The sequence below is a fragment of the Lepidochelys olivacea genome, assembly GCF_965140295.1.
Source record: "Lepidochelys olivacea isolate rLepOli2 genome assembly, chromosome: 3".
NCBI lineage: Eukaryota > Metazoa > Chordata > Testudines > Cheloniidae > Lepidochelys > Lepidochelys olivacea.
This window is the reverse complement of record NC_140413.1, coordinates 15537016-15562274: the sequence shown is the minus strand read 5'-3', so window position 1 is coordinate 15562274 and position 25259 is coordinate 15537016. Positions and strand designations below refer to the sequence as shown.

General features: G+C 42.8%; 1 protein-coding gene and 1 pseudogene across 2 annotated transcripts; both read left to right on the top strand.

Annotated features, from left to right (window-relative positions):
• The first annotated feature begins 3072 nt into the window (after window positions 1–3072).
• ENPP5 (ectonucleotide pyrophosphatase/phosphodiesterase family member 5) lies at window positions 3073–25136 on the top strand. Its single transcript, XM_084622951.1, has 4 exons — window positions 3073–3161; window positions 10282–11150; window positions 18574–18750; window positions 22601–25136. The coding sequence occupies exons 2-4, from the start codon at window positions 10322–10324 to the stop codon at window positions 22984–22986; spliced, it is 1392 nt and encodes a 463-aa protein (XP_084479077.1). The 5' UTR covers window positions 3073–3161; window positions 10282–10321; the 3' UTR covers window positions 22987–25136.
• Window positions 4361–6558, top strand: LOC311517752 (electron transfer flavoprotein-ubiquinone oxidoreductase, mitochondrial pseudogene; annotated as a pseudogene). The gene has a single exon. The product of its transcript is annotated as an electron transfer flavoprotein-ubiquinone oxidoreductase, mitochondrial pseudogene (transcript).
• Window positions 25137–25259: the final 123 nt, after the last annotated feature.

Below are 25259 nucleotides of genomic sequence, written 5' to 3'. Positions count from 1 at the left end.
ATGAACAAAAAAACTAAGATGTTTGGAACAAAATCCACTGCTCTCTGTGTTTGAAATCACCGCATACAGAAACTCATAAATGGGCAGTGACACTTTGCTTCCTCACAGGGATTCATGTTTGTGTAAAAGGTTTCGAGCTCTTCAGGAAAACTCTCCCTCCCCCCTGAAATTCTGAAGACTTTAGAGGAATTTGTAATTGTCAGATTTCATCCAAATCAATTTATATAATTCTGTCCATTTTAGGGTTTGTCCTGCCTGCTACCCGTCATAGTAATATCTGCAGCCCAGATCCTCAAAGGGATTTCTATGGGAAATAGGTGCCTATATATTGTTGAGGTCTGGACCTGAGCACCTTCTACTTAAAATAGACTGACAATAGCAACGTTCCGAGTGGAATCTATTGATCCTCTGGTTCTCTTCCCATGCCAAGTTGTAGGCAGCTCTGCTTGGGTTTGGGGAAGAGAGAAGGGCAGAGGCAAAAGTGTGTGTGGGGAGGAAAGGGGGACAAGTTCCTGTTTTAAATGCCATTGGCAGCATTTCCTACAGGTCACACTGCATTCACCAGTGCTCCTCTGGAAGTCTAGACCTCTTAACTGAGAATATCCTAGTCCTGCCTCAGCTGCCTTCAGAAGAACATATGTCACGGTTCAGGACGACTGCACATGTAGTTCCGTTCAGTGGTCCAGCAAGGGCACTCACCCTCAGGTTTCCGACTACTTTGGCTGTCACTTCTCTTGGGTGGAGACCAATCCTCTGGTCTCTTTCCCTTCTGACTAGGGTATCTCCAGAGTGAACAGTTCCCTGCCTATACAGGTATGTGACAATTCTCTGAAAAGTTGCCATATTTTTGGAGTTCAATCTGCCTACCCTACACACACCCACATCTTATATTGTTTGAACGCTTATTTTATATATGTTCAGGTGTGGTATGGTGTGGAGCTGTCCAATGGTGCCGTAAACCTGCAGGTGAGGTGAAAATATAGTACCCAAAATGAGAGAGTCATTTTTTGCACGGTTCCAGAAACACTGCAACATGACTATGACCAGAAGTTTTTACTGTTTAAGTTCATTTCAACTTCTTAATGCCTTACACACACAGTGTTCCATACTGCAGGCAGGTCCGACTATGCCATATGGATATCAGTCTACATTCTTGGTATGTTAAATCTCCTTGAGGAAGTACATGATGCCTCTGAGTCAGGGGAATGTATGTCAGACACCTGGTTCTTTCAGTGGCATTTGGAGTGATGCAGGAACAGTAGGGTGACCAGATGGCAACTGTGAAAAAGTGGGATGGGGGTGGGGGGTAATAGGTGCCTATATCAGAAAAAGTCCCAAAAAACAGGACTGTCCCTATAAAAACGGGACATCTGGCCACCCTAGGGAACAAAGAAAACTGTCTTCAAAGACTCAAAGGGCAGAAGTGGGATTGTAGGACTGACAAAAAAGAATCCAGCCCTTGTTAGATGGACCCCCACAAGACATGTCCTGAGTAAATATGCAAAAGCTATGAGAAAGAAGTCACCTAACAAGAAGTAGTGAAGACACAGTCCACAAACAAGTCCTTGCCTCTGCATTGAAGAAGGATGAAAAGCAGGTTACAGCTCTTGCCAATCATGTCATCAACAATAAGATAAACTCATTTGACCCCGAATCACATCCAGGGGTGCTTATCAACATATCTACTGGACTGCATGTAACATCTGATGTTACAAGAGTCTCTGCTGAAAATAGCAGATGTTGGTGAAGAACAAATGGAGAGAATTGTGAGACGTGCACTTGATTCTTAGGGGGCATGTAGCTTCTTCAGGCCAGTCAAGATATCTGGCACCCCTGCTACGGCCAAGACGACCGTATTTAAGTCTGGCAAGGGAGGACCAATCACAGCACCTATCGTACCTGTGCATGCAATTTGTGACACACTCACTTCTGACTTCTGCAAGATACTTCCTGCTGTACACGCCTTAACTGGATGTGATTCTGCATCACCCCATCTGCTATTTGGAAAAAAATCTGTCTTTAGACTCAGCAAATCAAATGGAGTCTACCATTTGAGACATCTTGCTAATTTGGCACAGAGTGACAGAGAAGCTGCAATTTCTGCAGCAAGGAAGTCCACAGCACTGCTGTGTGAGCAGAGTGAGAAAGAAAAGGAGACCACTTCATACCTACGGTGCTAAAGCGTTCTTTGATGTTCCTACCATTGCCCCAAGGTTTACATGTATGGCACACCGGGGGGGATGTGTCCAAGCTCCTGCTAGTGCAGGCAACCTAAGGTGACTAGATGTCCTTGTTTTATAGGGACAGTCCTGATATTTGGGGCTTTTTCTTATATAGGCTCCTATTACCTCCCACCCCAGTCCTGATTTTTCACGCTTGCTGTGGGGTCACCCGAAGGCAACCCCGCCCTATCTTTATCAAGCTGTCTGTTAAAAGGAGTTAGGTGCGTAGCCCTGCCCTGGGGCAGTGGAGTTGGGGGGCCCATGCTGCTGGAGGGGGCTGCTCTGGGCATGGCTGTGAGGAGCTGGTTCGGCCAGTGGCGGACTAGCCACTGGGCCAGCCGGGCCCCTGCCCAGGCACCCTGACCTGCTCCGCCTGGCGCCCCACTGGCTCTGGCCCAGGACCCCCCAAAACTGTAACTCGCCTCTGGGTTCGGCTGGAAACGACTCAGCCGCAGGGCCAGAGCCGCGCCCACCCTTTGACAGCGTCCCGCTTGGCCTCCAGCCCCAGGCTGAGGCGATGCCCCGGGCCCCAGGCTAGCCCCTGCCCCCCAACGAGCTCACAGGCCGTGCGCGGGGGGGGGGGGGCACAGGTCGGCTGCCGGCCAGGGCTAGGAGCAGGCAGGGCTCAGGCCGGGGAGGGTGGCTGCGAGCCTGAAGAGCCCAGCTGCCCGCGGCACCATGGCAACACCCGGCCCGCGCCCGTCACCTGCTCTCCCGACTGCGCACGCGTCCCTCTCCGCCCCGCTTCCCCAACACCTGACGGACAGCGTCGCTGGCCATTGGGGGCAGGGAGCGGGGCACAGGAAGTGCCCGAACAATAGGCGGGAGGAGGCGGGGCTTATCCGGGAAGGGGCGGGGTCTGGGAGGGGCGCGGAGCAGCGGCTCGGCGCGGTACCGCTTGTGAGCGGGCCGCCAGGAGCGTGTGGCTGAGGCGCTGAGGTACGTGCCCCCTCTGCCCCCCTCCCCCGTGAGTGGCTGGGCCCGCGCTCGCCCCTCCCCCTCCTGGGATACCGACCTATCGCGGTGCCGGCTCCCCACTCGGGCCCCCTCCCGGGATACCGATCTATGGGGGGCGTTGCCGGCTCTTCCCTCTGGCCCCGTGGGATGCCGTTCTGTGGAGGGGTGGTGCTGGCTCCCCTGTGGATACCGACATGTTGTCCTAGGGGGTTGTCAGCTCCCCCTTCTAGACCCATGTATCGGGTGTGCCCAGACAAGGACATGGGGGGTGGGGTGGCTGCCCCTGAGACTTGCTTCTCTAGATTGGGGGCAGGTTGTGTGGGTGCCTGTCTCCCCCAGCTAGGGATCAGGAGGCCAGCTGGAGGATGAGGCTGGGTGGGGTTTGCTAAACCTCTATTTTACTAAAAAAGAAAAGGAGGACTCGTGGCACCTTAGAGACTAACCAATTTATTTGAGCATGAGCTTTCGTGAGCTACAGCTCACTTCATCGGATGTAGCTCACGAAAGCTCATGCTCAAATAAATTGGTTAGTCTCTAAGGTGCCACAAGTCCTCCTTTTCTTTTTGCGAATACAGACTAACACGGCTGCTACTCTGAAATCTATTTTACTATTGATTTCCCTGACTAATTTTAGATGTGCAGGTTGGTGGGAAGGAGAAGATAACCTCTCCACCCCTCCCACCCCCAAAAAGCCACACAGGCTCACATCTCCCTCTGTCCTGCTTGATCCAAATGCTCCGTGCTGATCCCCTCTGCATTTCTACACTGAACTGTGCTTTTGAGACATTTTGCTTGGATTGCAATCTAAATTATTGTCTGTTATAAGCCCATCACCCTAGTGTATCTGAATGCCCAGGGCTCCTCTCAGTAATTTTATCAAGGCAAGGTGCATGTGGCAGGTTAAAACCAAACTTCCCACTGTCATCTTAGGGAAACAAGACCTATGCAACAGCCCTGGTCAGGTCTCCCGGCAGGTAGCCTGGTGCGCAGGCGCAGTGGGGCGGGGACGGGGTGGCGAGAGCTGCGGGTGTGTGCTGTGTGGGGTGAATGCCATTGGCTGGGGCTGTGTGTGGGCTCGCGGCGGCAGGCTGACCCGGAGCTTCAGAGCCCGGGTGCTCGGGGAAGGCAGAGCGGGGGACCCCCGGGCGCTTTGGGGGGCAGGCTGTGCATAGCGGGCAGTGGCAGCGTTCGCCCCCTGTCCCGGCTCTGAGGGGAGGCTGCCCCGTCCCCAGGGGGCGACCAGGCAGGCACCATGCCACTGCCGCTCTGCACGCTCTCCAGCCAAGCACATCATTGTTTGCATGCTTTAAAGTCAGTAAAGGAAGACATTCTACCGCCTTTGTGTATTGCAAGATGGGCTTCTACTTCCTCTGTGCCTCGAATCACTACACACTATACTATTCATTCTCGGAACAAAGACAAACGATGGGAAGGGGTGAACATGGAAAGATTTGCAGAAGAAGCTGATGTTGTTATAGTTGGAGCAGGCCCTGCGGGTCTTTCTGCAGCTATTTGACTTAAACAGTTAGCCAATGAGTATGGCAAAGAAGTTCGTGTTTGCTTGGTGGAGAAGGCTGCTCAGATCGGTGCACATATACTTTCTGGTGCTTGTCTTGAGCCACGAGCTTTGGAAGAACTCTTACCGGTCTGGAAGGAGCAAGGGGCTCCACTTCAGACTCCAGTAACTGAAGACAAATTTGGGATTTTAACAAAGAATTCCAGAATTCCAGTGCCAATTCTTCTAGGCCTTCCAATGACTAATCATGGGAATTATATAGTGCGCCTGGAGCACTTTGTGAATTGGCTGGGTGAGCAAGCAGAAGCTTTGGGTGTTGAGGTGTATCCAGGCTATGCAGCAGCTGAGGTTCTTTTTCATGAAGATGGCGGTGTGAAAGGGATTGCCACTAATGATGTAGGCATTCAAAAGGATGGAGCACCTAAAGCTATCTTTGAAAGAGGTTTGGAGCTACATGCCAAAGTCACGTTCTTTGCAGAAGGTTGTCATGGACATCTTGCCAAACAATTACAATCTAAGGGACAAATGTCAACCCCAGAGCTATGGTATCGGACTGAAAGAGTTGTGGCTTATTGATGAAAAGAAATGGAAACCAGGAAGAGTGGAACACACTGTGGGCTGGCCCTTGGACAGACATACATATGGAGGATCATTTCTTTATCATTCAAATGAAGGTGAACCATTGGTAGCTCTTGGGTTTGTGGTTGGTTTAGATTATCAAAATCCCTATTTGAGCCCATTTAAAAAGTTCCAGAGATGGAAGCATCATCCCAGTGTGGAGCCCACTTTTGAGGGTGGAAAAAGGATTGGCTATGGTGCTAGAGCCTTGAATGAAGGTGGTTTCCAGTCTATACCCAAACTCACTTTCCCTGGTGGAGTATTAATTGGTTGCAGTCTTCGTTTCATGAATGTTCCTAAAATCAAAGGTACACACACTGCAATGAAAAGTGGCATGTTGGCTTCAGAAGCTGTTTTCAACCAACTAACTAATGAGAACCTCCAATCGAAGACAATAGGACTTGATGTGCCTGAATATGAAGAAAACTTGAAGAAATCCCGGGTGTGGAAAGAGCTCTATTCTGTTAGGAATATCGGACCTTCCTGCCATGGAGTACTGGGTGTCTATGGAGGAATGATTTATACTGGTATATTTTATTGGATACTGAGAGGAATGGAACTATGGACATTAAAACATCCAGGGCCAGACTCTGATCAGCTAAAGCCAGCCAAAGATTGTACTCCTATTGAATATCCAAAGCCTGATGGAAAAATCAGTTTTGATCTCCTGTCCTCTGTGGCTCTAAGTGGGACAAATCATGAACATGACCAGCCTCCTCATTTGACTCTGAAGGATGACAGTGTCCCTGTGAACAAAAATTTAGCTATATACAATGGGCCAGAACAGAGATTCTGTCCTGCAGGTGTTTATGAATATGTTTCCCTGGAAACAGGAGAAGGGTTACGGTTGCAGATAAATGCTCAGAATTGTGTCCACTGTAAAACATGTGATATTAAAGACCCAAGCCAGAATATTAACTGGGTAGTACCTGAAGGGGGAGGAGGGCCAGCTTATAATGGAATGTAAATTTGATCAAAACTATCCAGTGTACTTCCCGGACACGTTGTAACCTCACACAAATATATGCTATGGTGTAACTAAGCCTAAAAAAAAACAGCCCTGGTCAGCTTGAAATAACAGGCGTGAACACTGTCAGGGGCGAAAAAGGGGTTCTAGTGGAAGATCCCTGTAATGTCTTCATCCCTATTGATCTCCTCCAGTATGTCATCCCTTTTATGTCAAACTTCAGTGAATGTGTTTAATAGATTCTTAAGGCAAGAAGAGATGATTAGATGATGGTCACAGACCCAGTATCTGTGCTGCACCCCAGTTTTTAAATAGTTCCTTGGAGGAGCCTCTTCTGCGTACCAGATCCCCCATGGATCCCACTCTTCCTTAAAGATAGGTCACTGGACCTCAATGCCTCTGAGACTGAGCCTCTGGGCTCCGGTACACCTGTTTCACATTGTGAACTCTGCCCAGTGAGTCCAACTGAGATAGATCATGACTTTTACACTTCTCAGGGACCAGTGCACCTCAGCCAGGCAGCCCTACTCAAAAGAGAGTAGGATCTATTTGGAAGTTCTTAGGTTAGCAAGCACCATAGAGAAGCAAAGGTTAAGACGTAGTCCATTCTGGCCAAGCCAGTGCGCCACCCAGCAAAGTTGTCATAGAATCCATTTGTTGTCTCTCTGCTGTTTCTTTGTCAGGCTACGGTCCAATCTCCACTATAGAGTTAGGGCAACTTAAGGGAGCTTACATTGATCTAGTTATGTCAGTGTGTACGCTAAAGCTTGCTCCTGCCAGTGTAAGTGCCCTACTACACCGACCTAATAATTCCACCTCCAGGAGAGGCATAGGGCTTATTTCAGTGTAGTTAGGGTGCTACAGTAACTGTGTAGACACTATCTTACTTACCTTGGCTGTTGGCTGTCATTCTTGTCAATTTCATGGCTAGGCACTGGAGCTGTGAAATTGACAAGAAAAGCTCCTTGCTGTGAACCCTGCAGGGCTCACAGCTGGGCTGTCACCCCAGGACTTGGGGCGGGGCTCCAGCTGGAACCCATCTGCTGCCTGGGCTCCACACCAGGCTCCCAGTTCCCCACTGTATTAAAGAGGTCTTTAGTACCTGCTATTTTCTAATTCATTCTTTTCTGTAATCTTCCTTGTTAACTGTAAAAATGATTCTGCAATAGAACAAGTTATCAAGTTTTTCTGTAATGTAACCTTCACTTTTTCCCAGCTCTGTCTTAAACCCATTACTGTTTGGTGATTTGTGATAGAAATTGGTCCCTCCATGTATTTGAAGACTATAATGTTGTTTTCTTCACATGTCCACATCTCACATCCTTTTGCTTAGGTCTACTCCTCTGTCACTTTTGTTGCTATGCTTTCAAACATTATATTGTGAAGCAGAAATTGTAAAAACCATGAAGAATGGTGATCTTGAGATTAAAACACTGAATTGGGACCAGGAGATCCAGGTTCAATTCTTGGCTATGTTATTGACCATATGTATAATGAAGATAATAGTTTCCTCCCTTAGAGAAACAACAAGGAGTCTGGTGGCACCTTAAAGACTAACAGATTTATTTGGGCATAAGCTTTTGTGGGTAAAAAAACCACAGTTGGATCTGAAGAAGTGTTTTTTACCCACGAAAGCTTATGCCCAAATAAATCTTTTAGTCTTTAAGGTGTCACCAGACTCCTTGTTGTTTTTGTGGATACAAACTAACACGCTACCCCGATACTGGATACCTCAGAGAAGTGTTTTGAGGATAAATCCATTAATATTTGTGAGGTGTTCATATATGAGGGCCATTTGAGTGCCTATATAGGTAGTTCAGATTGATTGATAGAAGTATTATAGGAGAGAGCTGAGCTGGGGCAGGGTTTGGGATCCAGGCTATAAGCTGATGGGAAGGAGAAAAAATTGCCAAAGGTTGTGGAGATTAACACTGAGGCAGTCTTTGGCTCACAAGTACTTGGTTGATTTCCACAGATAGATAAAACAAGAGTTCTGCCTTCATTTTGTTCTTCAACCTTGTCTTTTAAGGAAAGTTCAGCTTGAGAGATCAGATGCACAAGGATAATCAATCATAAGCCTTGTGGATGTGGTCTACTTGATATTCACTGTAAAACTAGTACTGATTTCAGTGGAAGGCTGTATATTGTTGATTTCAAAAGTCATTAAAATAATGAATGTATTGGATAAAGAGTGAAAGGCAAATCTGCATGATGTGCCTCACTGTTGCTGTTATGTGGCAATGGACCCATCAGTCTACTAGAACTGGTTAAAATAACAACAGAACGAGGAAACAGCCATATGCAGCAAGCCTGTAACAAATAGAGGAATAATCCTCTTGGCAGGACAAACAGGCATTTTTAATGGGTTTTTGGGACACGAGCTGTTGCATGTAAACCTGTTTTCAAGGCTTTACAGGAATATATGCCTGCCTTGAATTGGAATAATTAATGAGTCTTGATTAGAAGTATATGGGAAGGATAAAACTAAAGCCTTCAGTGAATAAGTAGCATCACAAGAGAGGATGACTTCATTTTGTATGAGCTCTGCACCTGCTGTTATATATAGATAACTCCTTTCAGGGTGTCTGCTGGCAGCTGATTTCTTAATGAATCGGCTGATCAGACACAGCTAATTATTTTCATGGCTATCTAGGAAGAAAACATTTTCTGCATGCAACCCATAACAATCAGTGGTTTTAGTTTACAGTGGTCAGATTAGATATAAGAATTTTCTCATTTTAGCAAAGAATTTCTCATTTCATGCTTTCTGTATTAAGTATATTCAGAAGTCAGTGACTGTTGATTTAAAAGGACAAAACAATTTTTATGCTTAGCACTGGACTGATTAGAAAGTGCAGTTGTGAATCATCTGAGATGCTAGTTAATCTTTCTCCTTTTCTGCCTTTTTCCTTCATAAATCAAGAGACTTTTGGTAGCAGATAGATTTAAAGTCTTTGTATGTGAGGGGAAATTAGATGGCTGAGAGTTGTATGGAGTATTTCACCTCTAAATCTCTAGTTTCAATGTGAGCCAGATTGATAGTAGTTTAAAATTGATAGTGCCTTTATGATCAAAGTAGCACGACATGAGAAGTAATTCTTCTATTCTACTGAACATATGATATTCCAGTATCAAAATACACTTAGGGAGTGTTAATGAAATTTTAACTGTAGCCTCCCTGTGATGACTTGCTTCTCCTCTGCTGAACAGCTAACATATACTTGGTGACTCTTTATTTGGTACCTTTGCTGCCACAATCTGGTATTAACTCCTTGTCTCTTTTAGAGTTAAAAGCTTTTAGTCTTTTTTTCCCCCAAGAACTTGAAACCCAGGGTTGCACTTAGCACCTGATAATTACTTTGAGTAGCATCACTTCAAGAAGCTGGTGTCTAAATAATTTAGTTGCCTATATCAGGCTTAGTCTTGGAGTTAGTGAAAATATAGTATCTTATTTATTACTTGAAGAACAAACCTAACAAGGAACTGGAAGCTTTAAAGAAATAGTTTTATACACAGAAACCTCTTTCCCCTCCCCCCTTGTAAGTTTATCTTGAGTGTGTGTATGTATGTACATATATACACATACACTCAAGATAGATTTACATGGGGGTGTGTGTGTGTGTATATATATATATATATATATAGTGTCTCAAATGTTGGCAAATTTGTCAGGGTGGACAAGGAAGAATGTTTTTTTTTGTTCAAAGCACTGGCTGTACCACAGACTCCTGTGTAACGTTGGGTAAATCATTAAATCTTTCTGTGCCTCAGTTATTCATCTGTAAAATGGGGATAATACTATTTCCTTACCTAGCAGGGGTGTTGTGAGGGGAAATCCACTAATGTTTGTGAGGCGTTCCACAGTGATGGGAGCCACATGATTACCTCTTGACAGGGATTACTCACTGACTTGTTCAGATTCACTTATACTGTAGTAAAGATAAGTATTCAAGATAATTAACTTGCTGAAGTGGTAACCGAATTTTGCCTTTGTATTCTAGAGATACGAACTTTGTGCCTGAGTGAAAAAGCTTTTCCAGGATGGCTTTGAATTGCTACTGGGGAGTCTTGGCAGTCTGTATGATGACTTTTCCAAGCACACTTTGTTTCCAGCAGGACCAGTCCAGAATGTTACTATTATCTTTTGATGGATTTCGATGGGATTATATTTATAAAGTCCCAACGCCTAACTTTCATTATATCATGAAGAATGGTGCTCATGTTAAACAGGTTACTAATGTATTTATTACAAAAACTTATCCTAATCATTATACAATGGTGACAGGTCTCTATGCAGAGAGCCATGGCATGGTTGCTAATGAAATGTATGATCCTGTCCTGAACAAAACTTTCTCCCTGAACAGCATGAACATCTATAATTCAAAGTTCTGGGAAGAGGCCTGTCCAATATGGGTCACCAATCAAATGGAAGGACATAGAACCGGAGCTGCTATGTGGCCTGGAACAGATGTAAAAATACATGGAGTCTTTCCTACACACTATATGTTTTACAATGAGTCTGTTTCATTCGAAGATCGAGTTAACAAACTTATTGATTGGTTTACCTCAGAAGAACCCATAAATTTTGGTCTTCTGTATTGGGAGCAGCCTGATGCGATGGGGCATGTTTTAGGCCCAGAAAATCCACGTATGGGCGCAGTCATTAGTGAGATTGATGACAAGCTGGGATATCTTGTGTCAGAACTGAAGAAAGCAAAGTTGTGGGACACACTGAATATCATAATCACAAGTGACCATGGAATGACACAGTCTTCTTCAGAAAGGCTCATAGAGCTTGATCGATATGTGGCTAGAGAGCTGTATACAATGGTTGACCATTCTCCTGTGGTAGCGATTTTGCCAAAAGAAGGTAGGAACTATGGCATTAAAATGACAGGGTAACAAGCCTTGTGGATGGGGGGAGGGGGAGCAGTGGTAGATGTGGCATATCTTGACTTTAGTAAGGCTTTTGATACTATCTCACATGATCTTCTCATAAATAAACTAGGGAAATACAACCTTGATGGAGCTACTGTAAGGTGTTTGAATACCTGGTTGGAAAACCATTCCCAGAGAGGAGAAATCAGTGGTTCACAGTCAAGCTGGAAGGACATAACAAGTGGGGTCCCGCAGGGATCAGTTCTGGGTCCAATTCTATTCAATATCTTCACCAATCATTTAGATAATGGCATAGAGAGTGCACTTCTATAGTTTGCAAATAATACCAAGATGGGAGGGGTTACAAGTGCTTTGGAGGATAGGATTAAAATTCAAAATGATCTGGAGAAATGGTCTGAAGTAAATAGGATAACAGTCAATAAGGACAAATGCTAAGTACTCCACTTAGGAAAGAACAATCAGTTGCACACATATAAAAGTGGGAAATGACAGCCTAGGAAGGAGCACTGCAGAAAGTGATTTGGGGGTCATAGTGGATCACAAGCTAAATATGAGTCAGCAGTGCAACAGTGTTCTAAAACAAAGCAAACATTCTGGGCTGTATTAGCAGAAGTGTTGCAAACAAGACAAGAGAAGTAATTCTTCCACTCTACTCTGCGCTGATTAGGCCTCAACTGGAATCTTGAGTCCTGTTCCGGGGGGCAACATTTCAGGAAAGATTTGGACAAACTGGAGAAAGGACCCTGCAGCACTTTAAGGTCCCTGCCCCTTTTGCCTCCCCTCGGCTGCTGATGGGTGTGGGGGGCAAAGGGAGCAGCTGCCCCGGTGCTGGCGATTTAAAAGGCGTTTGTTTAGTCCAGAGAAGAGAAGACTGAGAGGGGACATAACAGTTTTCAAGTATAATAAAGGTTGATACAAGGAGAGAGAAAAAATGTTCTCCTTAACCTCCAAGGATAGGACAAGACGTTAAAGCACTGCAAGGTCCTTTGCCACGGCAGCGCTTTAAGGTCCCTGTCCCTTTTGCCCCCCCTCGGCTGCTGACGGGTGGGGGGGGGCAAAGGGAGCAGCTGCCCCAGTGCTGGCGATTTAAAAGGGCCCGGGGCTCCGGACGCCGCTACTGCAGCAGCAGCTTCCGGAGCTCTGGGCCCTTTAAATCACCATGGGAACCTTGGGTGGCACAGACCAGGCGGCCTGGAAGGGCTGGCTGGGGGGTGCTGAACCTAGCCCCGCCCCTACCCCATACCGCTAAGTGTTCTGAGTTACTTTCAGCCCTGTGTAGTAGTAGTAACGTTTTTATTAGATTACACATTTGAATTTATATTCTTGCAAAGCGCCTTTAACAGATAGGCCTGCAGTATTTGGGACACTGTGAATACGTATGTAATCCTAGATAATTGTGTGTGTGTGTGTATATATGTATGTATGTATATAGATATCTTAAGATACTTCAGCATCGCCCTCTTAACCCGCTGTCCATTAACATGCAGTCGTGATGGCTTGACTCCTGACATCCGCGTGTAAACGGGTCTGTACTGTATAACCATTAGGCACCTATCATGTTGATATCTCATTGCCAAATATGATGTTGAGGAGTATCCAATAGGGTTTTCTCCATACTCATACTTGACTTGAATCACCAAGGGCCTCATGCTGGTTTCACTTATTTACCTTCATTGACTTCAACAGGGTTACCCCTGATTCTCACCAGCATGTAAACAAAATTAGATCACAACTCTCCAGCAGTGACAACTAGTGTATTCGTCTGTGACCATTTCTTTTGGTTCTGTGGTGGTTATATAACAGAGAAGAAGAAAATAGTGGCACAGAATTTTAAAATTGAATGCAGAGGGCCTTCTTCCTTGGAAATATTTGCAATATATTTATCATAAACTTGTATTTCTAACTTAATTCCTACCTATTTTTGTAATTCCTCTCCATGAAATATAAACATGCATTGAAAGGTGATCAAGGTCCCAAATCTAGATTGAATTTAAAATAAATACAATTTTACAGGAGCTGATTTTAATAAAAATGTATTCAGGTTTTAAAAAGATTTATATTGTGGCTTTAAACACTTCTCTGCAGCATTTGCAGCATTGTACTAGTGTATGAAAACAAAGTGAAGCTCACAAGGGTATTTGCTGTCCAAGCTGAGTGAACTGTGAAATGGAAGCAGATGTTGAAAATAAACATAGATTTTTTTTAAACCTCTTCAGTTTAATTTCTAAAACATTAATTGACAGGATTTTTTTAAATGATTTGCAGCGTGTCCCTTTAATAGGAGTGGCATCTTACTTTGTTATCTCATTGCTGCATAATGTACTTTTTTTTCTATCCATTCGGAGGTCACTGCTTTAAATAGCATCTTGTGCTTGAAGATGCTGATTTTTCATGTTTTGTTTCAGTTCTTTAGTTTGCTGATAATATAAAACTAGTCTTTCATAGGCATAGCTAAAATTACTTTCTTTTTCCCAATAGGCTTTAACTCTTTTTGAATTGTCCAACAATTAACTACTTCTTACTGAGTCACTAGCCATAGCTAGAGGTTTTATTTTCAATTTTTGTGTGGAATTATGTTTTAAGAAATCAAATAAGAAAGTAAATTCTTATAGCTAATTTAGCCACTATTATCATGTTTAATGTGTTTAGGCCCCAAAGGTCAGTGCAGCACTAGTGCCCGTCTTCAGCAAGGAGAGGAAAAACTTGTTCTAAAAAGTTTGGAGTGCAGATTATTTCTGATAGGGCAAACCCATGCTTCATTGTATCTTCTTACTTATAGTTGACTGGTTGAAGCCAGTGACATCTATCAAAAGTAGAAGCTGAGATGTTTTTAATGTTTGCTAGGAGGGATCTGATATACCAACCTCTTATCAGAATATACTGCTCTTTTTCCTCTTCCTCTGCGTGTCCCCTACCCTCTCCAAAAAAATCAGACTTGGCCTTTCTCAGCTTGGGCAACCCCAGTGATATACTTAAGGGGTATTTGAACCTTTCTGAGAGAAGTACATCATCCTACATGCTGAACATTGCAGACCAAATTCTGCCCTTAGTTTACATACAAATGTGACTAACTTTAATTTGAGGCTAAGGTTGTATGTCCAGGAAGAGGTTACTATCTTCTCTCAATCTAGGTGTGAGAAAAGAGACTTTAATGCTTTGTAAAGGGGAGCAGGGTTGCAGGAAGTGGGTGGACATGTACAACCACATTGCCTTCAGTCAGAATGTATTGGTGTAACTGAAGACAGAACTTGGTCTAGCAGTCAGAGGAGAGAGAGGATCCACTTATAAGAAGCATGCTGTGACCTTTTTACTAAATAAGGTCATAGTTTTAGCCCCAAAGACAAATAAGAAACATTTGGTGACCGTTAAAACCACACTTCCGACCCTTCAGTTCTTTCTAGGCTGCAAAGAGACCACTTGTCGGGGTCTGGCGTGCTGCCTGTTTTGAAATGTGGATGCATGAAACACAAAAAGAACATAGCAGCTTTATTTCTAAATATCAGCTAGTGCTGCAGAAACGTCCTGCTCAGCTAAAGTGACAAAATTCTGACTTGCATAGCGCATGTGACGCAGTCCTAAATTATATTGTAAATAGATTCAGCATGCTCAGGCTTATTACTATTAAAACAGGGAAGGCATGATAGCAAGGAAAAGCAAACTGCAAAGCTTTAATACTCAAAACCCAGCACATATAGGAGCAAGCTTAGGAACCAAATTATATCCGTTTTCAAACCCCCTTCCTCGTCTACGTAACCTATCAAGTCTTGGATTCAGAGTTTCTTCTCTGAAACTTCATGGTATCACCTCTATCTAAACAAGACCAGGAAGGCTATTTTAGATGATTGCTCTACAATAGCAGATGCCATCAATCGTCCAAAATAGCCTTCCGTGTTCTGTGTAAGGGGTAGTAGTGTCACCAAGGCCCCAGTCCTGCTCTCACTGTAGCTGGGGGCAGAACTGCCATTGATTTCAGTGGGAGCAGGATGGGGCCTTGTGAGGCCAAGGGAAGCTGGAACCGCAAGCACAGAACTTGCCAAGAAAGGAATTGAGGACAGTGATATTCGGTTACCTTTATCTTCTAAAGATGGAATATATTGTATAGATGGATCTGAGAGCATGACCTAAAGAGAAGGTTGCATGACACTTTCAACTACAAGACCCACAAGTTTATAACTTGCCAGATTTTAATCACTGGAGGTGACATTTTCCATGCCAACGATCTACCTCAGGTTGACTTTTTAAAAGTTTCTGCTAAAACAGTTCTGTTATTTCAGAGAATAAACTTAAGGGGAAATACGTTGCTGCCTATGTTTTAAAAAAATTACAACCATTTCATTGCTTCCATGCTTTGGCACAGGGACTTGAAATTTGTCAGGGGGTTTCTCTGGGTTTGTCTACACTACAGTAAAACACCTGTGGCTGGCCTTGTGGTAGCTGACTCAGGCCCATGGGGCTAGCGCTGGAGGCTATAAAATTCCAGTGTAGACACTGGGACTCGGGCTGGAGCCCAGGCTCTGGGACCCCACAAGGGGTTGGGGCAGAAGAGTCTCAGAGCCTGTGCTCCAGTCTGAGCCCAATCATCTGTACTGCAATTTTATAGCCCCTTAGCTCAAGCCAGCTGACACAGGCCAGCCACGGGTGTTTGTTGCAGTCTAGCCATACCCTCTGGTAAAAACAACAAGGAGTACTTGTGGCACCTTAGAGACTAACAAATTTATTTGGGCCTAAGCTTTCCTGAGTAAATCACAGGAGAACAGTGTTAAAAGCCAGGGATGAAGACAAGGGCAAGATCCCTGGCATCAGACAATATTTCTTCAAAAAGCAGCACCTTTGACTCCTCCAGTTTCCATTTGTGGAGTCTCTGACATTTTACTGATACTTATTTTTCCCTTCACCATGCTTCCTGGACCCTACTATTTACTGCTTCTTAGCCCTACTCCATGTCTATACGCTTTGCACTGCTCCTCCCCTACTACTCTCCCCTCATCTTCCTCCACTTCCCATTCCATAGCTGCCTTTGCAACACACTTTAGAGAAAACAGAAATAGGTAAATGATAAAAGTAGTACAGAAATAGATCTCTAGAAGAAGAGAGAAATTGATGCAGATAGTAAAGTTTTTGAGGCAGAGAATCTCTTTGCTCTGTGTTTGTACAGTGACTAGCACAATGGGGTCCTAGTTCATGACAGGCTCTGAGGCGCTACAATACAAATAATAGACAATGATGAACAAAAATTTGTAGATTAAAATATATTTGAACCTTTACATGTTTCTACTGTTCTTTTAAACCTCCCATCTATTTCTATAGTTTCCCTAAATTTTTAATCTGGTGTGAATATTCAAGTTGTGCATGCCCTTAGACTATGTAACTGTCTAATCTTATGATTTACTTTCATCTTCCTTCCCATTCCACCTTATTGCTTGTTTCTTGCTTGTTGTCTTGAAATAAGTTGTAAACTCCTTGGGCAGGAACCAGTTTTTGTACCGTACCTAGCGCAGTAATGGCCTAATCTGGATTTGGACCTCTGAGCATTACAGGAACATTAACAATAAGAAGTAAAGAATTTCCAAAGACAGAATATATCATTAGGATCATATAATACAGATGACACTAAACTGGGAGGAGAGGTAGATACGTTGGAGGGTAGGGATAGGATACAGAGGGCCCTAGACAAATTAGAGGATTGGGCCAAAAGAAATCTGATGAGGTTCGACAAGGACAAGTGCAGAGTCCTGCACTTAGGACAGAAGAATCCCATGCACCGCTACAGACTAGGGACCGAATAGCTCGGCAGCAGTTCGGCAAAAAAGGACCTAGGGGTTACAGTGGACGAGAAGCTGGATATGAGTCAACAGTGTGCCCTTGTTGGCAAGAAGGCCAATGGCATTTTGGGATGTATACGTAGGGGCATTGACAGCAGATCGAGGGACGTGATCGTTCCCCTCTATTGGACACTGGTGAGGCCTCATCTGGAGTACTGTGTCCAGTTTTGGGCCCCACACTACAAGAAGGATGTGGAAAAATTGGAAAGAGTCCAGCGGAGGGCAACAAAAATGATTAGGGACAGGAGCACATGACTTCTGAGGAGAGGCTGAGGGAACTGGGATTTTTTAGTCTGCGGAAGAGAAGAATGAGGGGGGATTTGATAGCTGCTTTCAACTACCTAAAAGGGGGTTCCAAAGAGGATGGCTCTAGACTGTTCTCAGTGGTAGCTGATGACAGAACAAGAAGTAATGGTCTCAAGTTGCAGTGGGGGAGGTTTAGGTTGGATATTAGGAAAAACTTTTTCACTCAGAGGGTGGTGAAACACTGGAATGGGTTACTTAGGGAGGTGGTGGAATCTCCTTCCTTAGATATTTTTAAGGTCAGGCTTGACAAAGCCCTGTCTGGGATGATTTAGTTGGGGATTGGTCCTGCTTTGAGCAGGGGGTTGGACTAGATGACCTCCTGAGGTCCCTTCCAACCCTGATATTCTATGAATACAGAGTTGGACTCCCCCCCCTAAAACCATGAATTGATTGCTTAGCTGCATAGTTGGGACCTAACCACCATTTGAAGAAAATTGCCACGCCTATAATTTGAAATGGTGAGATAAAGAGGAGACAAAGTCAATTAGGGCCAGATACCAAAATGGGGACTGAAATTCTCTCAAGTAAATACTGTGGACTTAAACTGAAGATTGTTGGCTTCCTCCTAAGTAAAAGTTATGCTTTCGAGGCTGCCATGGAGAAATCAACAGCTCCCAATGCAGCTTTTTAAAGTAAGATAAACTCTAAAGCAACCCAACTGCCACTGAGGTGCTACTGAGCACCATAGATGGTTTCTGGGGAAATGTGGCAATCCCCTTTGAAGCTCTGCTCCTTGAGAAATCTGTGTGCTCTGAACAGAACACGAGAGAAAGTGTCACTTCCCAGCTCTCAAGCTTTATATGTAACTGGGAAGAATCCAGTTATCCACAAAGGGGCTTACCTAAATTCCTTCTAACTGAAGTAAATAAGTCCAACTCATACTGCTGGGCACAATGATACTACAAAAAGTAGACCATTTTACTCTTGTGTTAAATAAAAAGAAAAGCATAACATAAGAGAACTGTTGTAATTTTATATTGAGGGACATGACCATAAGAGCACGTTCCAATAAGTTGTTATGTGATTTCACCAAACCTTTCTGGTGACTAATATGACCATCCAAAACTCTTAATAAAATTATCACAGCCTGTGTGTCTATAACTTCCTTTATGGCTAAATTCTGCTTATCAGTATAACAATTATTTTCATCCTTCATACCTACTGCTGAAATAGATCATTTAAGCTGTTGCTAGCATGTATACTAAGTGACTCATCATCGCTACTTGTGTTTTGTCACTATTAAGTTCTTGTTTTATTTGGTCTAAGGCAAACTTGATGAAGTGTATGAAGCCTTGGTCAATGCTCATCCCAACATGACTGTTTATAAAAAGGAGGAGATTCCGAATAGATTACATTACAAACACAACAGTAAAATTCAACCAATCTTAGCAATGGCTGATAAAGGATGGGAAATCTTACAAAACAAGTCTGATCAACTTCTCTGTAAGTATATTTTTCTTCATTCTGTTTCAGAGCTATAAATTCTTTTCTATTCAAACTAGCACAATAAAAAGTTATTAAATGCTGTGACCCCCTCTCCAGCCCCCAAAGCCCATACCTGGCTTTAAAAGGGTTAAGAGGTCTTCAAACATATGGGTGGAATTTTCAGAACCCCCAAAGGGACTGAGATGTACCATCACATTGAAAGTTAGTGGGACTTGTGCTCCCAACAACTTGTAGGAGCTTTTGAAAATCCAGTCCTAAAGTGGCTTCAGAAAACTTAGCTGATCACAAATATAACTTTAAAAAATAAGCAGCTTCCTTTTGCAAGACCTGTATCTTGGAACTTCTTAAGAACCTAGAGCACAATTCTGTAAAGTATGGCATTGTGGTATGAAGAACTGCCAATTCAGCCTGTTGATCTGAGGGGGGATTAGTCTGTAGTGCAGAATACATAGACATTGCTTTGGAAGGGACTTCTGAGATGGATGAGAAAAACTGGTCTGCTGATTCAGAAATTGGAGAACACTTTTGTTAAACAGGCAAAGAAAATACTAGCCCAGGGGTGGGCAAACGTTTTGGAATGAGGGCTCCATCTGGATATGGAAATTGTATGGCGGGCCATGAATGCTCATGAAATTAACAATTCGTGTTCAAACAGGGACAACACAAGTTTGTTTCAAAATCAATGCTATTAAAATAGTTCTGTTGAACAATGTGCTGTTAGAAAATTACATTACTGAGCTGTTTGTTGATTTTACCACACAATTTTGCTCCTGTCCGAACACAGATTGTATGTTAGCTAAAACTTTTCAGTGTACTGCACTACGTAAAAGTTTGGTAGTTTTTCACATTTATTGCTGACTTCTTTTCAATCTGTAATTAGCTTTGTTGAATCATCAGTGTATCTCCATTTGATCGTGGCAATAACCAAAATATATTCAAACTTTTAAACCATAATTAAGGAATGTCGTTGATGTTCAGTTTAACTCTGAAGAAGAGAGATTCAAATAAACTTTATTTAATAAAGATTATATTTTGGTGGAAATAAACATAAAACCTTACTTACTATTATAAGTATACCACCATAACATATTACAGTAATTAAACTAAACTTACCCCCTTTGATTAATGTGAACCTGCAGCTGGTCACCCTTCTTTACAATGGCATCAAAATCCAGTGCCATTATCATTGTGGAAATCCGCAATACCAAGCTGAGATGTTGGTCAGTTAACTGGGATCTGTAGCGAGATTAGTTGTAATTCAGCAGGGAAAATTGTTTGTTCGCAAACATAGGTGGACCTGAACAAAATAAGGATTTTCTGTGCTACCTTGCAGATATTTGGGAACTTTGTTTCACTCAAGGAGGCATAAAACTCGTCCAGTTTTTCTGAATTGTATTCTGAATTGTATACATGGCAAGTAACAGTTCTTCGTAACAAACTGTTTGTTTCGGTATTCTGGTCACAGCATGCCAGCAACATCAACAATGCATTCTTTCAAAAACTCCCCTTCAGCAAAAGGCTTATTTTGTTTAGCAATTTTAAACGCCAGAGCATAAGTTGCCTTTGTAATGGCTTCCTTGACTGTAGCTTGTCGCACATAAATATTTTGCTTAACTTTTAAGTTCATGGCGAGTTCCTCAGCTTTTCTTGCCCTTTCCTCAGTTGTTAAATTGCTGCCATAATTAGGATGTTTTGTTGAAAAATGGTGATTCAAATTGCACTCCTTGAACACTGCGATGCTCTCCTGACAAATCAGGAATACAGCCTTCGGGTTCATGTTTGTGAAAAAACATTTTGCATTCCTTTCTCTGTTAAAAACCCAACACTTACTGTCCACTTCTTGTTTTCTTTTTTTTTTTCTTAGCTTTTAGCACTCATTTTTGAAAGGGAAAAGAAAATCTGAACTGTTGCCATTACGTCAAACTGGTGCTTTACAAGATTGCATGCACTACATGCAGGGCCTCATTTTCAAAAGAGCTGCAATGGCAACGTGTTTTTTTAAAATCAGAAAAGACACACTGTGCTGGGGTGTAGCCATGGGTGGGCCATGGCCCATCCCCTTATCCAGGTCCACCTCATCACTTTCCCCACTCCGGAGCTCCAGCCGGGGAGTGGGTTCAGGGGCTTGCCCTGCTCCCCCTGCCCACCTGGCGCTCCTGCCGGGGAGTGGGATCAGGCCTTGAGCGCTTGTAAGCCTCTAGCTCCCCTCCCTGGCAGGCACACCGGAGTGGGGCAAACCCCCAACGGACATCGAGGTCTGGATTAAAAGGTCTGACTGGCTGGACGCAGCCCGCGGGCCGTAGTTTGCCCACTCCTGGCCTAGCCGCACATTGTTCCTCTCACCCAAATGCCTGATGTAAGAGTTACTGCATTTGTAAGTATATCAGGATATTCTAATTAGGATGTCCATGCGGCTTTATGTGGTCATCATCTTTCCTTCTGTTTATTTTTTAGGGCATGATCCTCGAGAGTTTTGGGTGTAAATTTTCAAAAGTGACTGCTGCCATTTTTCTGTGCCCAGCTTGAGACACTTTAAAGGGGCCTGATAGTCAGAAGACATGTATTTTAGCACTTCTTGAAAAAAATATAGGCCTTCGACCTTCTTCCACTTGTCAGTGCATCCTGTTCCAAGATGGGCACTATTTTCATTCCATCACCTACTTACTTTGTCTGTTGGGAAGAATGATGTGATAACAAAGTATGTTCATGGTGGTCTTTGAAAGATGGTATAAAGTGGTATGATACAGATGGTTATGACCCCTGCCACTTTCATGGAAAAACTAGAAAGCAATGCTGTGTACAAATTTAAACAAAATAGTGAGGCGGAGGTATCCATGGAGGAGAGCCAGGTTTGGGATTTCATCGGAGGCTTTTCATTACTGGGTTAATATGGGATGCTCATCTTAGAGGTGATACTCTCAGTAAGTTTAAATGCTGATTCTGTCTTATGCTGCTAATCTTGTCAGTTCTAGGATCACTTAAAAGCAAACTTTCCAACTGGTGAAAAGCTGATGTCAAAGTACCCTTCATAGTTTACCAAATATTTTCACTGTTCATATTAATCCAACTATTTCCTCACTTTTTTCCTGCATGATGCATGTATTCATGTGCACACATTTCTCCTGGTGTAGGGCTACCTATGAGCTGTGAGACTGTGGCTCTTTTCAAGAAAACTGAATTGAAGCACTAGTTGTGAGACCTTTCCATGCTTCTGTCGCCATATCTTTTCCATATCATTGACAGGCATGTGGGGTAGAGGATGAGTCAGGGTCTCGCACTACCTCTGAGTTCCAGAAGGCTGGACATTGGCCAGTAGTCAAGCAGAGGTTGAGAAAAAAGCTTCCATTTGGTATAGAGCCGCCAGCCCAGTTGTTGAGTAGAATTCTCTCCTTTAAGCAGGCTTCGGTGCATGATGCCTGTGACTGCACGCCAAACTCTAACACCTTCTGAGCTTTCCCTTCATAGGCCTCTCCTGTCTCTGATGGCTCTTGAATCAACTCCTCTAGCCTCCCTGCCAATACAGAAGCCTCCTGCAGTAAATTCTTGAATGCTTTAAGTGACTCCCTTGATGATTTATGTGAAATGAATGCTAACCGTTTAGGCATTGATTCACAATGTCTAGTATTATGACTGTTAGCTACTACTTAAAGTTTGTGTGCTTGTTCAGAAATGTAGTTAAATCTTTGCTACAATAAATTAGGCTGTTTGTTTTTCCTTTTGAATTGAGGATTTTCTGGGAAAAGGTCCAAAGATTCAATATTTCCTACTTTTAGTGAGCAATGGAAGTGTTTTAACAACTTGAAGGTGTCAAGAGTTTTTGATAACTCACTTTTTCTTTTCTTTCCAGTGGGTAATCATGGATACGACAACGTCCTACCAGAAATGCACCCAATCTTCTTGGCCTATGGTCCTGCCTTTAGAAAGAATACCACCAAAGAAGCCATGAGTCTCACAGATCTGTATCCCTTGTTGTGCCATCTGCTTAGTATCAGTCCATTGCCAAACAATGGGTCACTCAGCAATATGGAAGATATGCTTCTTATGGAAGTTCCAAGAGACCTGAATCCTAGATATTATGCACCGGAGTCCTATGCCTATTTTATAGGAGTTTTTCTTGGTAGCATTCTTGTTGTTGTTTTTCTTTTAGTTTTTATTAAACACTTAATCCACAGCCACCTACCTAGCATGCAGGTGCAACACTCTGAAATTTCCCAGCCATTACTACAAGGGTAATATTACTTTCCAGTGAAGGCACTTTAATAAAAACAATGAAAAGTTATTCTAGCTATTCTGAGCTTAAAAGTTTTCCTAGAAATTAGGTAAGTAGATCTGCGAAAATTAATACATGTGGTGCACTGGAGTAAATGTGTAACAGATGCATACAGGGAGAGCTTGTTTCTGTTGCTCTATATAACCACTTGATTTTTCAGGGTTGAAAACCCTCTAGATAACACTGGAAGGATATGTATGTAGAGATTTAGTAACTTTAAACTCTTGGATACTTCATTTTGGGCTAATATTAGGGAAATAGAAATCATTTTTAGATTCACTAAGCTCTTGGTCTTCTGAATTTAAACAAATCATGGATTTAAACAAAAATCTGTTTAGGTTAAGAAAAGAGTGTAAGGCATCCACAGTGGAAGGATGGGCAGATTAAATGTATACTATCCAAAATGCTCTGATTTTGTGCATTCAACATAAATATCACTAGGATAGTGTTTGTACAAGTTGCAAGTTGCATTTTGGTCTTTAATTGTAGCAGGCAGGGTTTTGCATTTCTAAATTGAGTTATATGACCCACAGAAGGCTGGTGTTTCATGGGCTATATCTTATTGTTAAAGTGGGATGGGCAAGAATACTGAAACTGAGTTGGTAGTCACAGAATTCAGTTTCAAAACTCGGCATGCTATATAACTTAATCTGACTCATGTCTGAAATTCTGTTGTGATTGTCCTGGGGAGCATGTGCTATTGCTCCACCTCCATCTTGGTTTAGGTAGTCAAGGAAAATCACCCTGTGGCCATAGTGCCAATAATGTAAAGCTGCCTGTTGCTGGAGTAGCCCACAACCTGTTTTTAGTGAGTCAGGTGATAACAGAAGTAGACTTGTCAGTAGACTTGTCAGTAGTTTATCAGACAAATAATTCTTCTAAAACAGATGAAAATGGTGTTCACAGTAGTGGCTAAGACCTTGAAGTTCAGAGCAGATGAACCTAGATTAAAATCGGGCTACCAGTAAACTTTATTCACAGGAAGGTCAGGATCCACTGCAATTTTTACTTTGGCAGTCTTGTCCTCAGGAATTGGTGGAAAGTATCTTGGTTGGACGGTAAGGGGAGATGTTTTGATGTATAAAATCTCTACCTTTTCTGATCTTAGTAACCTATATGCAATAATTCTTGCAGATCAATAGAATAAATATTCACATACAAAACTGAGACCTACAGTCTGACAGCACTTCCTTGCAGAAGCCTAGATAATCTCCCCTTACTGTCTGTTTCCAGTAGCTTCTTCACTCAAGCTCTGTCCCCTCTTCCCAATGACCTTGGTATTAAAATTTTCATACAAGATAGACAATGTGATCTTTCTTTGCATCATTGAATAGTTATTCTTTCTCTCAACGTGGCAGGGGTGTTAATGTGGCTTTTTAGAAAACTCCACAGTGAGCAAGTAAATTATATCCTCAAGGGTGTAGTAAGCACTTGCAATTTTTTTTTTTAAATCAGCTTAAAAGTGGTATAATTCAATCTGTTAGGCAATTTACTAATTTAGGGGGAAAAGTTCAGTACATCTGTCAACAATAACATTTGTGCCCAAAATTCCCATACCCAAACATACAGTTTAGTGAAGAGCAATGTGTTCTAAGAGAAACTTTTGTATGTGTGAGCCAATACCCCCAGGAAAAAGGGATTTTGCTAGTCACAAAACCTGTTTAAGTTGAAACATGCACTGTACTGTAAAAATAACTGACAGGTTTTGAAGTGGGGGAGTTGCGTGTTCAGCTATTTTGATTTGTATATCCCTACAAACTAAAAGCGGTCTTTGTTTTCATGTTTTGTTTTAGTGTAAATAAAATAAACTTTAATGTCTGTTGTTTAGGAATAGCTGCAGGGCACCTATCTAATATTGGTTACGTTTACAAATGCACAATCCTAAACCTGTAAGCACAGGAAATGATACCATTGGAGAAATATAATGAATGCTCCAGCCCATGCTCTTTGAAATGGCACAGGGTGGGATGTGTGTGCTTTTTTGAGTACTTTAAGATTGCATGTGACTGAGTTAGTGAAAGCTGGCGTTAAAATATATTGCAACTGTGAATTTAGGAAATAAGAAAGCTTGTGCTGTTCAAAAAACCACTTACTAAAATATGGCATGCTTTGACTCTAGTCAAGAATGTTCTTTCCTATTTGTACTTGTAAACTCACTTTTATCACTGCAAGTAGTATTCAAGTGATAACTAAGATTGTTAAAAAACCCTCTGAAATTTGTAACAGTTTTATGAAA

Bases quoted from the DNA above. Each gene is read 5' to 3' on its own strand.
- ENPP5 (XM_084622951.1), top strand. From the start codon at position 10,322: ATGGCTTTGAATTGCTACTGGGGAGTCTTGGCAGTCTGTATGATGACT. The intron at 11,151-18,573 runs GTAGGAACTATG...ATTTGGTCTAAG, and splicing joins AGCGATTTTGCCAAAAGAAG to GCAAACTTGATGAAGTGTAT. The intron at 18,751-22,600 runs GTAAGTATATTT...TTTTCTTTCCAG, and splicing joins CAAGTCTGATCAACTTCTCT to TGGGTAATCATGGATACGAC.